Source organism: Paramisgurnus dabryanus, chromosome 16 (genome assembly GCF_030506205.2).
Source record: "Paramisgurnus dabryanus chromosome 16, PD_genome_1.1, whole genome shotgun sequence".
In the NCBI taxonomy this organism is placed as follows: Eukaryota; Metazoa; Chordata; class Actinopteri; order Cypriniformes; family Cobitidae; genus Paramisgurnus; species Paramisgurnus dabryanus.
The window spans coordinates 19874358-19889086 of NC_133352.1; the positions used below are offsets into that span (position 1 = coordinate 19874358).

The following is a 14729-nucleotide window of genomic DNA, read 5'->3' on the forward strand; positions in this document are numbered from 1 at the left end:
CCCGGTTTTGTTAATAAATTCCTTTGTTATTTATGTCTGCATCTGGGTTCGTGTTTTGAGTGTTCCAAACCCTGACAGAACGAACGTGCCAAATTAGAACCCAGCAGACATGCATAGCCGTCTTGCACGGAGAGGTCGGAGCTATCGCCTGGAGTGTGAACCGGGTCCTATCTGGTTTGATCCTCTTGTGTATGGACCCGGGATTAACTCCAGGCAGAACCAGACCAGAACCGCCGAGCCCCGTCCTCTTTCATCTATCCAAGAGGGACGTACCTTGGGAATGTTGGGGCTCGGCGACCCAGAACTTTCTTCTCCGGCTCCAGAGAGCCATTCCCCACCTGTATCCCTTCGAGGGAAGCGTGAGAGGAGGATCTCCTGGGAGTCTTCGTCCGGGGGTCCTCCTCCGACTTGGTTACACCATTACATCCACTCTCTGCTCCACGACCTCGAAGGAAGAAGAGCAGGAGGGGAACTTGTGTCCAGCCGCAGCCAGAATCTGCGCAGCCAGCCCAGCCGCAGCCAGAATCTGCGCAGCCAGCCCAGCCGCAGCCAGAATCTGCGCAGCCAGCCCAGCCGCAGCCAGAATCTGCGCAGCCAGCCCAGCCGCAGCCAGAATCTGCGCAGCCAGCCCAGCCACAGCCAGAATCTGCGCAGCCAGCCCAGCCGCAGCCAGAATCTGCGCAGCCAGCCCAGCCGCAGCCAGAATCTGCGCAGCCAGCCCAGCCGCAGCCAAAATCTGCGCAGCCAGCCCAGCCGCAGCCGTGTGCGCAGCCAGCGCAACCCCAGCCGTGTGCGCAGCCAGCGCAACCCCAGCCAGAATCTGCATCTTCCTGTCATGTCTTTCACAAGTCCTCCACAAGACCTCCCCGGACTCCCTCTGCTTCACCCAGAAAACCAAGGACTTCTTCCTCGCCCAGTCCCACCCCATCTGGACCTCCCCCTGTGAACTTTCTTGTTCCCCCACCCCCCCCTCCCTTGTTTGTTATTTTTATTATCCCACCCCAACCCATTTGTCATTATTGCTTGTTTACCGTTGTTACTATTTGTAATGTTTTCTTGGGTTTTGTCTGTGTGTCAGTCTGTTATGTCCCGTGTTTAGTGTTCCCCTGAGGAGCGTCTGGTAGTCGCTCCTTAAGGGGGGGTACTGTCAGGATCCTGTCAGAATCATGTCTTATATTATAGTCTTTGTGGCAGGGTTCTGACAGTATCATGTTTTGTGTGGGAACACGTGGCATCAAGTGTTTTTACCCAGCCACGTGTTTCTCTTGTCTTGTCACTTTTTACCCGCTCCCTTACTTGTCATTGATTTCAGCTGTGTCCCTCATTAGTTCTCCCTATTTATTGTCCTTGTGTTTGCTGTTCTGTGCACGTTCGTCTTGTCTTATTCCCTGTCGGTTCCTGTAAGTTTTTGATATATCCAAGTCTTGATCTGTTTATGTGTTGGAAGTTTATTGTTAGTTTTTTTTAAGTTTAGTGTTAGTTTAGTATTGTTTTCCCTTGTCTTGTTTTGCCCCCTCGTGGGTTTTGTTTTTCTGTTTTCCCCGGTTTTGTTAATAAATTCCTTTGTTATTTATGTCTGCATCTGGGTTCGTGTTTTGAGTGTTCCAAACCCTGACAAATACATTGTTTTATGTGAATAAGTAGGCAGGGTGATTGTCACATCATTTTAAAGAAAAACTCTAGACTACTAGATTCTGTTTAGGAAAGTCTTGTTAAAACATGTTTAGTATGGGTTTTGTGGACTTATATCAGTGACTTAAAAATTTAGCTTTTTTAAAAACCACGCATAAACATTTTTCTCTCAAAAATACAAACATGTACATACATGTAGCTCATATAATATTTTAGCCCAGTTTGTGCTGAACGCGGTGGTATGAGACACTTGCCATTATTATGTTTTAAAGCAACTGAAAAAATACCAAATGTAAGAGCATGTCAGAACCTCTGAGAGTGTCCCAAAATGGTCAGACCCCAGAGGGTTAATGTCTTTTTACAATAACACTGCATTATGATTAGCGATATAAACCTATTATTTCTTATTATCATCTTTGTTCTACACTATAGGAGATAAAATACAGACCTTGCATGACAATTGGCTAACATGACGAGTGCATGCATAATTACAATAAGTTATGCAGAATTGAACAGAATGTAGTCTCTTCTACCGATGCCTCCATCCTGATTATAATTGTACATGTTTGTGTGTGCCATTGATATTAAATATAAGCAACTAATTCAAAATCCTGCTGATAAATTGGTTTTTACTTGGTTTGCTCTCACTGTCAGGTTTGAATGTTTATGTAGCATTGTTTTATTTATTTTTTGACTGTATAACAAAACAGGCTGGAAGGCAGAGAAAAAAAACAACATACCTCCTGTTCACCCCTCTGATCAGGGGAGATAATTGTTATGTAATATGGACCGAAATATTGGCTATATGAAGCAGATATTGATGTGCTTTGTGCTGAAGTTGATTCTATCTCCAAGTTTAATTGTATCTGCAGTCATACCGTTGCCAGCTCACTGATTCGTATCTGATATCTTTTCCAGGGGAAATCCCGCATTGCCCCTCCCTTTTCCCAAAGGGCTTCCCCTCCCATACAGAGAAGCACAGTGTTTTTATGTTCCTACTAGCTTCATGTGGATAGCGCAGCTTCATGTGGTTTTCGAGTGAAAAAGCAGGAAGCCAATATATACCCTTAACCTTACTCTATCTAATGCTTTTCTCTCTCCTCTCTTTTATATCTTTTTTAACCCCTAAAACAATTTATTTTCTCTCTCATCTCTCCATCTTCTCCATTTCCCCTTTAAGATCCATCTCTTTGGTCTCCGTATATCTCCTCTTCTCTATCATTCCTGGCTTGTTCCATCTATCTCGTTACATCATCCACACACTCCAATTCCATTTAAGAAAAAAAAGAAATAAATGGGAAAACTGACAGAATCCATTCAATTCTTTCTGCTCTCTACAACATAACACCTCTCTAAACCAGGTCGCTTTACTTGCACTTAATCCTACCTTTTGTCTCAACCACCCATGTGTAAAATTTAATTACTGAAGCTCAAGATATCTGAAATGAGAGGTCTGCCTATAAACTAGAGAAGATAATAAGAGCACTATTATTTTTTTCTGCTTTAACATGGACTGCATTTTTAAAGAAAAATATTACTGTATTATTTTGGAAATATTTTGACCCTGTCTGTAAAATCCAGGCTTGAAGGGGACAGAGAATGAAAAACCATTTTTACCATCTCTTTGTTGAATAATTGTAGTCTACCCGGATTCACAAACATACAAAAAGTGCTAGACATGCTAAACATCTCAGTCTCATAGAAATTCCTCTTTTAGAAATGTCAGCCAAACGGCCCAATCTGAAAAACTGATGCTTATGACATCACTGGCATCTCCCTGCCCCTCCACTTTAAAATAATTGGCTACATTTTTAGAGTGGCAGCAAAGTCAGCCAATCAGTAATGAGATTGCAAGTTAAGCCAGTAGGGGGAGCCAAATAGGTGCAAAACCACTTGTTTAAAATCCCCCACCCTAATAGAGCTATCTGAGAGAGGTTTTTAGGAAGCTTCTAAGACATTACAGACCCAAACAAAAACATTTTTGTCTACATGTCACATCACAGAACAAGGATAAATACCCCGTTCAATCATTCTATGTCACCTTTAAGTCTCATCCTGTAACCTAACTGCGATTAGGAGCATTAAAGTTTGATTTCACTCATTGATTTTAATATGTGACATGGCCAAGTATACTCAATCAATATTAAAGATATCAAAGTTATATTTTCACAGAATGTTCTTTGCATATATGATGATTTTAAGATGAAAACATTACTTTAGCTGGACTTTTACAGACTGGGTCACATATTTAAGATTATGTGCTTTTCTAACTTACTACAGTAATTACATAAACGTCCATATTTTAATTGTGTCATGTGTTTATAATGTTTTGAGTTATTTTTATAGCCAAGACTTTTAGGTGTATACCTAAGAAACTGACATATTAACTAGAACATAATGAGCCTCACTGCTTTGCCAATTTTTTTTTCCTCATTCACAAACCACACACATTTCTAAAACAACAATGTACAGAAACTGTACCGTGTGGATTTCCCGCTGCAGAGTGGTCTCTACGGCCCCTGCTGAGAACTACAGTGTCTGTGTACAATCTCTGTGGGGAGTGTTAAATATTGATGCGCCTGTCTCTCCCCGCTCCTAATGACCCACCGCTAAACTGATTTTCAACTTCAAATACACCCACAGAGCTGCTCACAGGACAGCCTGCACGTCGCCTTCATTCTGCATGACTGTTATATGATTAACTGTTCATTTGTAATACGTGATTAAATCATTTTTCCCCATGCACAGATGTTTTAACATGTGATATGTTTACAGATCAGAGCAGTTTGCATTATAATTTAACACGCACACACACACACACGATGACATGGCAGCACATGGCTTTGCATAAAGTATTCTTGAAAAATATAAAAGCATAGAGAGAGAGGAATAGATAGAATATATATTTAATTGGTTCTCGCTCTCCCACTCGCTGTCACACTGACAGATGAATGCATCTGCACTGATATGTGCAGATCTTCTCATGCATGTATTCTGTATTCTTTTTTTTAAACTATACGAAAATATAATCAAGACAGAAGATGATAAGACCTGGTCTATCATATGTGACCCTGGACCAAAAAAACAGTCATAAGTCGCACAGGTATATTTATAGCAATATCCAAAAATACACTTTATGGGTTAACATTATCGATTATCAAAATATCATAAGGATATTAAGTGAAGATCATGTTCCTTAAAGATATTTTGTAAATCTCCTATCGTTAATGTATAAAATATATTTATCATTAGTAATGTGTTGCTTATAAACCATACATCAATGGAAAGCTTATTTATTCAGCTTTCAGATGATGTATACATTGACATTTTTGAGGCATTACCAATGTAATGTTTTAGTTTGATCCAACACTTACTTTACAGTGTATGAATATAACAAAACAATAACCATGAAAACTACAAACAAATAAAGCTCACAGGCAGCAACCCACACCTCAGAACAGAAATACAGTGACCAGCATTAAACCCCTTACACAGTACATCAACACAGTGCCTACTATTCATTGATTGGGGAATTCCCAACACTACTGACGTGCAATTGGCTGGCTGCGGGGTAGCAGCATACTGTCATACTTTGGCAGTGCGTTACTCCATAACAGCAGACAAAAAGAGCCAATAGGGGATCAGAAACCCCCTTAAGCACACAAACATAAAAAGTAGTAGTACAACAATGTACTGTAAAACACGGACACAGAAAACAGAAAAAGGCTTCCGAATGCAATTTGTGTTGACGTCGCACAAATATAGAAGCACACAGCCAGATGAAATGAACAGTATCATTCACTCATAATCATCATCCACTTAAGCTGCCTGAAAGCTCTCCATCAGTAAAAGCAATGTATCGTTTCATCACAAGCTACAGTATACTTGAAAACAACGCCACTCTAAACCCCCCTCATTTACAGTACAACACCACTCATGCACATATAAAATAAAGCAAGTAATTAAGACAATTACAGAGCTTATCATCAGAGAGGATGTGACTACGGATGAAGCTTTTAAAATGAAACTAAATGAATGGTATACTAAAACACCTGTGAGTATTATCCATACTCCAATCTGATGCTTAATACACATCCTCATTGTGCCGTCATTCAGAGTAAAAGTTAAATATATATACGACTTCAGCAGTAACAACATAAACAAACAGCTTTCGTGAAACAAACGTAACTTACGGTAAATTTGCGCAAAGAATCAATAACAACAGAGTCCTTTTAGAGTAGGTTATTTCTGATGACAAGCAAAATAAATAAGTAGATTACCTAAGTTCAAATCATAGCTTAAGCGTATCAAAAACTACACTGAGCTAACATTACTAATGTATACAATGTTAAATACAGTTTTTTCGACAAGATATTTGTTCCAGAGTTTAGTTTAGCCACAAGTCAGACCATAAAACAAACAGAGACCGGATGATAAGTTTTGTCAAGATGCGTAACCGCGACATCGTGTTTGTGTCCGATGAAAGCATCTATAGGCTCTTTTCTTTCACTGTCAAATAAGATGACACAGTTTAACACTGTTACTGTTGTGCAGAACAGAGATTTAATTTAATGAGCATCACAGCTCATATGTTTTAATTACAGACGCAGAGGCACACATCATTAAAATCACTGAGTGGGAACAGAGAACTGCCAGTGAGTATATGCAAAGGTATAAATCCTAAAGTAAGCAATAATGCAAGTTATCGTCTCCAGCGTAAATTTCTTTTCTTAGACTACAACAAACACACAAATTGTAGGCAAAAGTTTACTTCCTGGGTCAGTTGACGTGGACACGATGGTCATAATCATAATCCCGCCCGTTCTAACTCATAGATATGTACACTAGATGTCACCTTGGATACGCAGTTCATTGGACCGAATGCGTCAACTAGAGCCGCCATCTTGAAACAGGGGAGCCCCGCATCACATCATTGTAGGCCATGGTGTAACGGAAATAAAATCACCATAAATCGTCATTAATGCAATTTTCTTGGTTTTCTTTTGGTTCGTTTCAACAGTCAGACATGTATTTAGCATTGAGTCCAAAAAAATTAAGTTTTGTTATTATGAAAATGTCCTTTTTCTAACTATAATGCATAGTGCTAGTAGGCCTAACATCCATATGCAGCACAAAAGTCCAGCATTGTCCATGAATTCAAAGTACAGGCAGAGATAGCAGCTTTACCTAGCTACTTCCTTTATGACAAGGCCCCCTGTTCTAAGATGGCGGCGGTTTTGACGCATGCTTAGAACCCCATGGGGGACATCCAGTGTCTATCCAATTCTTTATCAGTGCACTTAGGTATTACTTAATGTCCTGAGGCTGGAATTTAGGGGATTTGAAGCGAAAGTATTTGGTGAATGTATCCTTCATGCCGAGAGCAGTCAATATCATTATCTTATTTTTGACGGAGGTTGTATTTAGTGACTTTTGTATCTTATATGTATTAACCAATAAAGAAAGTCGTGCCACAGACACAAAAAACTGTTTCTAGAAATTCGTGCTGTGTGACACGAAAAAGAATAAATTTATTTTGTGACTATAACACGACTTGCCGTGAGATAGTGTAGCAACCCACATATATATTTTTTTTATTAAAGTAAAAAATAATATAACAGTTTAGATTTATTTTGGATCTTTTGGTTAAAGATACAGTATTTTTTAGAATAACAAGTGACCCTAAACTTTTGAATAGTACTGTATAGTAGGTAGTAGTAGTGTTTTTATTATTAATGTTAGAATAAATGAGTGAACTGACAATAAATATTATTATAGTAATTTTTAGGCTATTATAGAATTGGTTAATTATTTTATTTTCAACAAAAATTGTGTGTTGTAGCTTGATCTGGAATTGCTGCCTCCAAAAAGCTGCAAATCAATGTGTAATCAAAGCTTATGTAAAAGTTGCTCATTATACTGTAGCTGCCCGCTGGCTTGTTTGTCTTCCACCTGTCTCCAGTGACTGCCCAAAGCTCCCTGAATACAGCAGATGAGATGACAAAAGGTTTGTTGCAGCAAGAATGGCCTAGTTGCTATTTACTGTATAAACTATTCCTCGATCAGGCCAACGGTTTGTTCTTATATGCATACTTCATTAGTCGCATTCTCCTTTGACACCATTCCATAGTTATTCATGAGCAGAATTTCATCATTTTAAGAGTGTGTGAGTGTGTTGAGAGAATGTGCATTTCTCTGCACCCACATTCTCCTGTCACACAGCACAGACTCTGACATTTGTGTTGCAGCAGGAGTACTGCATTATTCAGGTCTCCATGCAGTCAATCAATCAATGATGAAGAGTAAGCTGTCCGTTCAGCACATTTCATGGGATTTATTTTTCCAAATGCTATTAAATATAACAAATTTTTATAAGGATTGCATACATGCAATGAAAATCCAATCCTCTTTTTTCATGAAAAGACTAAGAAGAAACTTCTCTGCAAAGAACTCCTACACAGTCAGCTGGTCATTATCACAAATCTACAGCTTAAAGGTGCAATGTGGGACTTTTAGAGAGATCTCTTTACAGAAATGCAATATAATATACATAACTATATTATTAGTTGTGTATAAAGACCTTTCATAATGAGCTGTATTGATTTTATTACCTCAGAACAGTTTCCCAATCCTGGTCCTCAAGTACCCCCTCCCAGAAAGTTTTAGATGTCTCCTTATTTAACACACCTGATTTAACTCATTAGCTTGTTAGGGAGACATGTCTACCATTCTGGAAGGAGGCTGATGAGTTGAATCAGGTGTTTTAAATAAGTAAACATCTAAAACGTTCTGGTAGGGGGTACTGGAGGACCAGGATTGGAAACACTGCTTAATGCTGAGTTTACACCAACCGCGTTTCAGGCGTCAAAATCGCGTCTACCGCTCGTGGTTTGCCGCTTGAACAGTTTGAATGCATTTGCGCGTGTAGAGCGGAGTAGGGGCGCGGAAAAAGCAAGCATTTGACACGCGTCAGAGGCAAACTCCGCTTCTTGCGGTTGTCTGTTTGCAAGATGACTGATGTTGATTGTGCATTTATCGAGAAAGTTACCAGTTTGTATTTGGTAACCTTACTATGGGGGAAAGTAAACGGTGCGGGTCAATAAATGTCACATGACTCAAAAGTGAAGTGTGTATTACAACTTACCAGGTTGCCCAATGTCCTCACTGACACTCTTCCAAGCGAGGTCCTTTTTATTCCTGTCTCCTCTATAGAAATAAGAACTTGTGTCGTATAGCTCCGGGTGACTGCTTATGGACAATATCAAGTGTTGGTTGAATGAGTGACTTCGGGCGGGGCTGCCACCACAGCAGCAAGCAGGCTCCTGATTGGTTAACGAGGCGCGAAATTCCGCCAAAGTTCAAATTTTTCAACTCAGGCGTCAGCCGCAAATTTGCGTGAACTGCAAAATGCACAAAAAGCACCAACGAACAACAGCTTCACCCGCGAAAGAGGCGGAAACGCGTCTTCCGCGCCGTGCCGAACGCGTCTTCCATGCCGCGGGACCTCCTGAGGCGCGTCAACGCGTCTTCACATTGACTTAACATTGAAATCACTCTCGCTTCACGCCTCTACCACGGTTGGTGTAAACGCAGCATTAGAATGAGCCATTTTATCTACATACACAGCGGGTCCCTTACATGAAGTCGCCGCCATGTTTCTACAGTAGCCCAAAATGGACAAACTCTTATACAAAGCGTGTTTCATCCCTATGTTGTCTCAGACGACGCTGTTTCCTGTTGCTGCTACCGTAGCTTCTCATTGCGTTTTGAAATTGAGGTTGGTTGCAATTTGCAATCTCACCACTAGATGTCGCATTGACCCACATTGCATCTTTAACGGTAATTAAACTAAAATATTTGACACTAGAATGTCAAGTCCACCAAACCAGAATATAATAACAACAATTTATCAACAACCACATCATATAAAAGCCTAATCAAAAAAGCACACCCTTAATAGGGTTGCCGCAGTGACGTAATTTTCCCACCGGTTAATCGGCGTGGCACAAACTCGGTGATCCCGGTATCACCGGATGGGAGGGGCTTATAAATGCGCATGCAGATGTGCACATTTTACTTTCACTTTTGAATTACGCAACTGTTTAAATGCAGCGCTTGCGTAAGCTGCGTTAAATCGCGTATGAATTTGCGTGCAATGCGAGTGCAACAGCTGGTTTACTTAAGTGCTTGAGTCAATGTGCGCAGGTAATTCTCACAGAACCCGCCAGTCCCAAGCAGAGCAACCGGCTACTTATCCATAAAAGCGCTGCTTGAATGATTGGTTTAATATTTTTCTTGATGAAAAACACAACAACAAAACGATCTCGCTAATATCTAACATCATATATGTATATTATAACAAAAACGAGTAAGCACGCGGCTTCTGTCATCATCTGGTCAGTCAGCTCGCCTCGCAAACTCTGACAGAAATAAATGAAATCTGACACTGGCTACTCTGTGACTTGACGCACGTTCAGCTCCGCTAAATTCAGTCAGCAGACACATTCAGTTGTAAGTGTTTGCTCTCTCTAACGAAACTAAATTATTTAATTAGACGAAAATAACAAAACGACGTTGAAAGACGGTGTCGCGGTGGGCAAGTGATCTAACCGGTGAGAGGCTGAAGCACCGGTTATCACCGTTTCACCGACTATCGCGGCAAGCCTAACCCTTAATTAATAAAACTTTTTCAACTTACAGCAATTATAAATATATCACATTGAGCATTTGCTGCTCAAAATGGATGATTTTACAATCAGATACATGCTGGAGGGAAAACTGTACAGCCGTAGTGTCTTATCTATCTGTTGCTGAAGCAAATGATTGGGACTGGTGTCCATTCGCTCAACCCACATACAGTCTTGCCTGCATCACTATAGTAACCAAGACCATTGCCAGAGTGCCGATATTTCGTCTGGTACAGGCAGGCGGAAGGTCAGGTCCATGAGGGGGTGAGGGGGCAAAAGGCGGCCTAACAACAGCCTATAAACAAACAATCTAAACTGTGTGCAGCTGAGGTTATAAAACATCTTGTTGTAAAATGTGTCACAAAATGCAACCACAGCTGTACTTTACTGACAGCGTGCCATATGGAGAGATGGTGTGTGAGGTACCCTCATCTGTTTATGTAGATAAATCTTGGTAATGTCTATGAGATAGTGTGACGCTCTTGTGTTGAGTTTTTTTAGACATGGAGTTTTGTGTGTAAAGTCACATGTTGTGTTGGTGAAGTGTTTAATTAGTGGAGCTCAGGTGTTCGTCTGGACAGAAGAGACAAATCCTGCAGTTTTTTTTACGTGTGAGCGAACGCACGTGCACGGTTGAATGCACATCCTTGGAAAGTACATACCATACATAATACATTCTCCTGGAGGAGCATTGGGATTCAAAAATTTGAAGGTGCACGTACAGTACACTCTTCTGATTACAAACATTGTGTCATGCACACTGTACGCGGGCCATCACGTATGCCTAAAAAGTGGACAATACTTAGGCCTTATCCTCTTGATTCAAATATCAGAAAGGGGGAAATACACATACACAAATGTTTTTATGTACAGAGGCTGTTACTTACTGATGTATACAGGTAGCCCTCACTGTTCATGGCCAGATAGAGTTTGGTCTGAACTCCCTGGATGGCCACCACTCGCAGACCCACTGGGATGAGGTTGAACATGGCTGTAAAGGAAACAAAGGAAAGTCATAATTAGATTTTTGAACGACTTATGTCCAATATATCTATGATATGGCTTTGAGATGGTCTAAGTTCGTTCGGATTGTTCGGGATTGATGTAAACTCGAGTGGTTTGTGACTATAAAAATATTTATACAAAATTAATTTATTTCACTGCATTTTACTTGTTTTTTTAACCCTGGTATAGATTAGATTTCTACGTGAGGCAGCATTTCACCTGCCTAGTCTCTGAAGTGCCACCTCTTTAACATAGTTCCTGTTTCTTTCACACACCACACACACACACACACACACACACTTCTTCTCTCTGTCTCTTTCACACTCTTCTCTCTGTCTCTTTCACACTTTCTCTCTCTCGCTGTTGAACAGAGTAGTGAGTTGTGTGAGGCTCTGTCTGCTTGCTATCACTGGCTGTGCCAACTCGCCTCACACCTTTGTCCCCCTGTCACCATGCAAGGATCTCTTCCATAAGTATCTGAGGAACATAAGCTTTTGTAAAAAGCACAAGCTTTTTGAAAGAAAAACATGTGAATCATTTCACCGGTTATGTAACTATGCTCGATTCTAAAACAAAGGAAATAAACTTGTTAATTAAAAAGTCTGCATCTTATTTTTTTTTTAAAAATCTTCTGTTGTCCTTTAAAGGGACAGTTCACCCACAAATGTAAATGTTGTATTTATTACTCAAGCTGATGTTCTTTGATACCCTCCTAATATTTTTATTGCATGTTGCACCAAATGATATATTTGCTATTGTCAATATAATTTTTTTCATACAGTGGAAGTGAATGGGGACCTGGACAGCTGTTAAAATTCCCTTTTTGGTGCTCCAGTCAAAGTAGTTTGATTAACCCTTTAACACCCTGTTCTCGCACTCTCCAGAAAAAACAGTAGACCATGTAGGCTAATCATAAACATGCAACGTCTTGCTTAAAGGGATAATTCACCCAAAAAATGAAAATTGTTTCCTGATTAACTCTGCCTTAGGTTGTCCAAAACCTGTATGAGTTTCTTTACTTTGTTGAACACAAAGATATTTTGATGAATGACGGTAAGCACACAGTTTACGGTACCCATTGTCTTCCATAGTATTTGTTTCTCCTATGGAAGTTAAATGCAGGGTGCGTGATTTTTGGATTTGGAAAAGGGAGTCGGGCCAACTACCATAACACACTTGTAGCCAATCAGCAGTAAGGGACATGTCTACTTACCGACATCGTTGCCTGGGTTGCGTATGTGTGGGGCAGGTCTATCAAATGAAGGTCCAGATTTTATTGGAGTAGGGGCGTGTTTGTTTAGGTGATTTCAAATATCAACATTGGCTTTAGAGTTCACACACCTTGCCTTTAATGGGTACCATCAACTTTGTGTAACCCATCATTTATCAAAATAACTTTCTTTGTGTTCAACAGAACAAAGAAGCCCATCCAAGTTTAGAACATGAGAGTCAATAATGACAGAATTTTCAATTTTGGGTGAACTATCTCTTGTTTCCTACAGAGAAAAAAGTCCAAAGAGTTTGCCTCGTTCCTTTCTAAATACTAATATTACATCAAGGCTCTTCCTCTCCTCTGAAACCATATGACACCTGCCAGGTCCACCTGCAGAGATCAGGCCTCCTCCTGCTCTGTGCTTCACGGCCGCTGAAGAGGGAAAACACTAAAATTAAAGGTTTCTTGGCACCAAATGCAGGTGATTTAACAATGTTGTAAATATATCTGGGTAACACTTTCAATAAAGGTTTTGTTAACAATAGTAAATGCTTTAGCTAACATAAACTAACAATGAACAATATTTCTACAGCATTTATTATTAATGTTAACTAACTTCATGTTATTTTCAGCATTTACTAATATATTAATAAGATTAAAAGTTGTAACTGTTGACATTAGTTAATGCATGAACTAACACAAATAAATGTACTGGCATTAACAAAGATTAGTAAATGCTGAAAAACTGTAGGCATATTGATCATTGTTAGTTCATGTTAGCTAAGGCATTTACTAATGTTAACAAATACAACCTTACTGTAAAGTGTTACCTATATTTTATGTTAATAGTATTATGTTTTAATATCCTCCCTTTATTGTTTGTGGCACACACAAGAGCGGCACGCATAAACACACACACAGTGATGGCGGACCTCATTTCAGAGGGATTACCAGGGCTTGGCCGGTGGGAGTTGTGGAGAGCAAACTCAATTACTCACACCTACAAGAGCACCTGAGCACAGAATCTGAGAGATCTGAGAAGATCAAGAGGGCAAGATAATCACTGCTGCAAAGAGAGCAATATATCACAACTATCCGTCACAAGACCTTGAATGTAATTCTACAGTATTTAAATCATTTAGCTTATCATTTATCATACACATACAGAAACGCTCCACATAAATCTAATGCTTACTAAAGAATCTAAGATGTTCTACTTCTGGTGCTTGCTTTGAAAAGCATCTTTGCATATCACTTTGAATAATAATTATTTGTTTAATTTAAATGGACATCTTACAGATTACAAGACAAGACAAAAACTGACTGAAAAACACATCAGATCACTTTATAAATGCAAGATTTTGATGGAAAAAAGGCCTCCTGCCAAGATACATTGATTATAATTGAATAAGACTCTAAAACTCTGCAAAAGGAGAAATAATCCAATTTAGCAGGTACACTTGACATTTACTGCGCAGAATGGGTTTTTGTTTTTCCTGCATCACAGTTGAACTTCAAAGACAAGGGTCTATAGTCAAATGTTGTGCTGGACATCATTTAATAAAATGAATTTAAATCCATTTATAGATTTTAGCACTGTAAGACTTATGTCTTCTGTGATTGCAATTAAGAGTATAAGATAGTGACTGTAAATAAGATCAATACCTAAGTCACTCTAGTATCTCCATTGTAGCAGTTCATGTAAACAGACACTAGATTGAATATTACATCAAGCTATGGAATCTGTACGTGAACAAAAACTAAATGATCCTCAGGTTACATGCAAGGCGGATTTACTGTATCTTCATTCCCCTCTGGCAGACTAATGTCAACAAAATACAAATCTTGACATCATATTTTAAAGAAAACAATGACATAACATTAGAAACATTATTACATTACTCGGCACATGATCAGTAGTCCATTGAGCTGCATTTAAAAAGCACTAATGCTGATGAGATAAGCCACAAATCTAGAAAGTAAATAGTACATTGGAGCCGATCCGCATCCCTATCACAACACTCTCTACACACCATCTCTCACAGACACACAAACCAAGAGGAGAGCCAAGAGGACTGCACTGCCGTCGCTATGGAGACAAGGGCACCATGCTCCTAACAATTCTATTTTGGTAGTGTGAGAGATAGAAGCTCCCTGTTTTCCCACTTCTCCTCTCCAGCAACAGCTTTCCA

General features: G+C 39.7%; 1 protein-coding gene across 4 annotated transcripts in view; it reads right to left on the reverse strand.

Moving 5' to 3' along the window:
• The window catches only part of fgf13a (fibroblast growth factor 13a), a 114224-nt gene that overhangs the window by 18719 nt on the left and 80776 nt on the right, over nucleotides 1-14729 (reverse strand). For all 4 annotated transcript variants that reach the window (XM_065271884.2, XM_065271886.2, XM_065271885.2 and 1 more), the window contains one exon: nucleotides 11207-11310. In XM_065271884.2, coding sequence (XP_065127956.1) covers nucleotides 11207-11310 — 104 coding nt within the window. The remainder of the gene's footprint in view (nucleotides 1-11206; nucleotides 11311-14729) is intronic.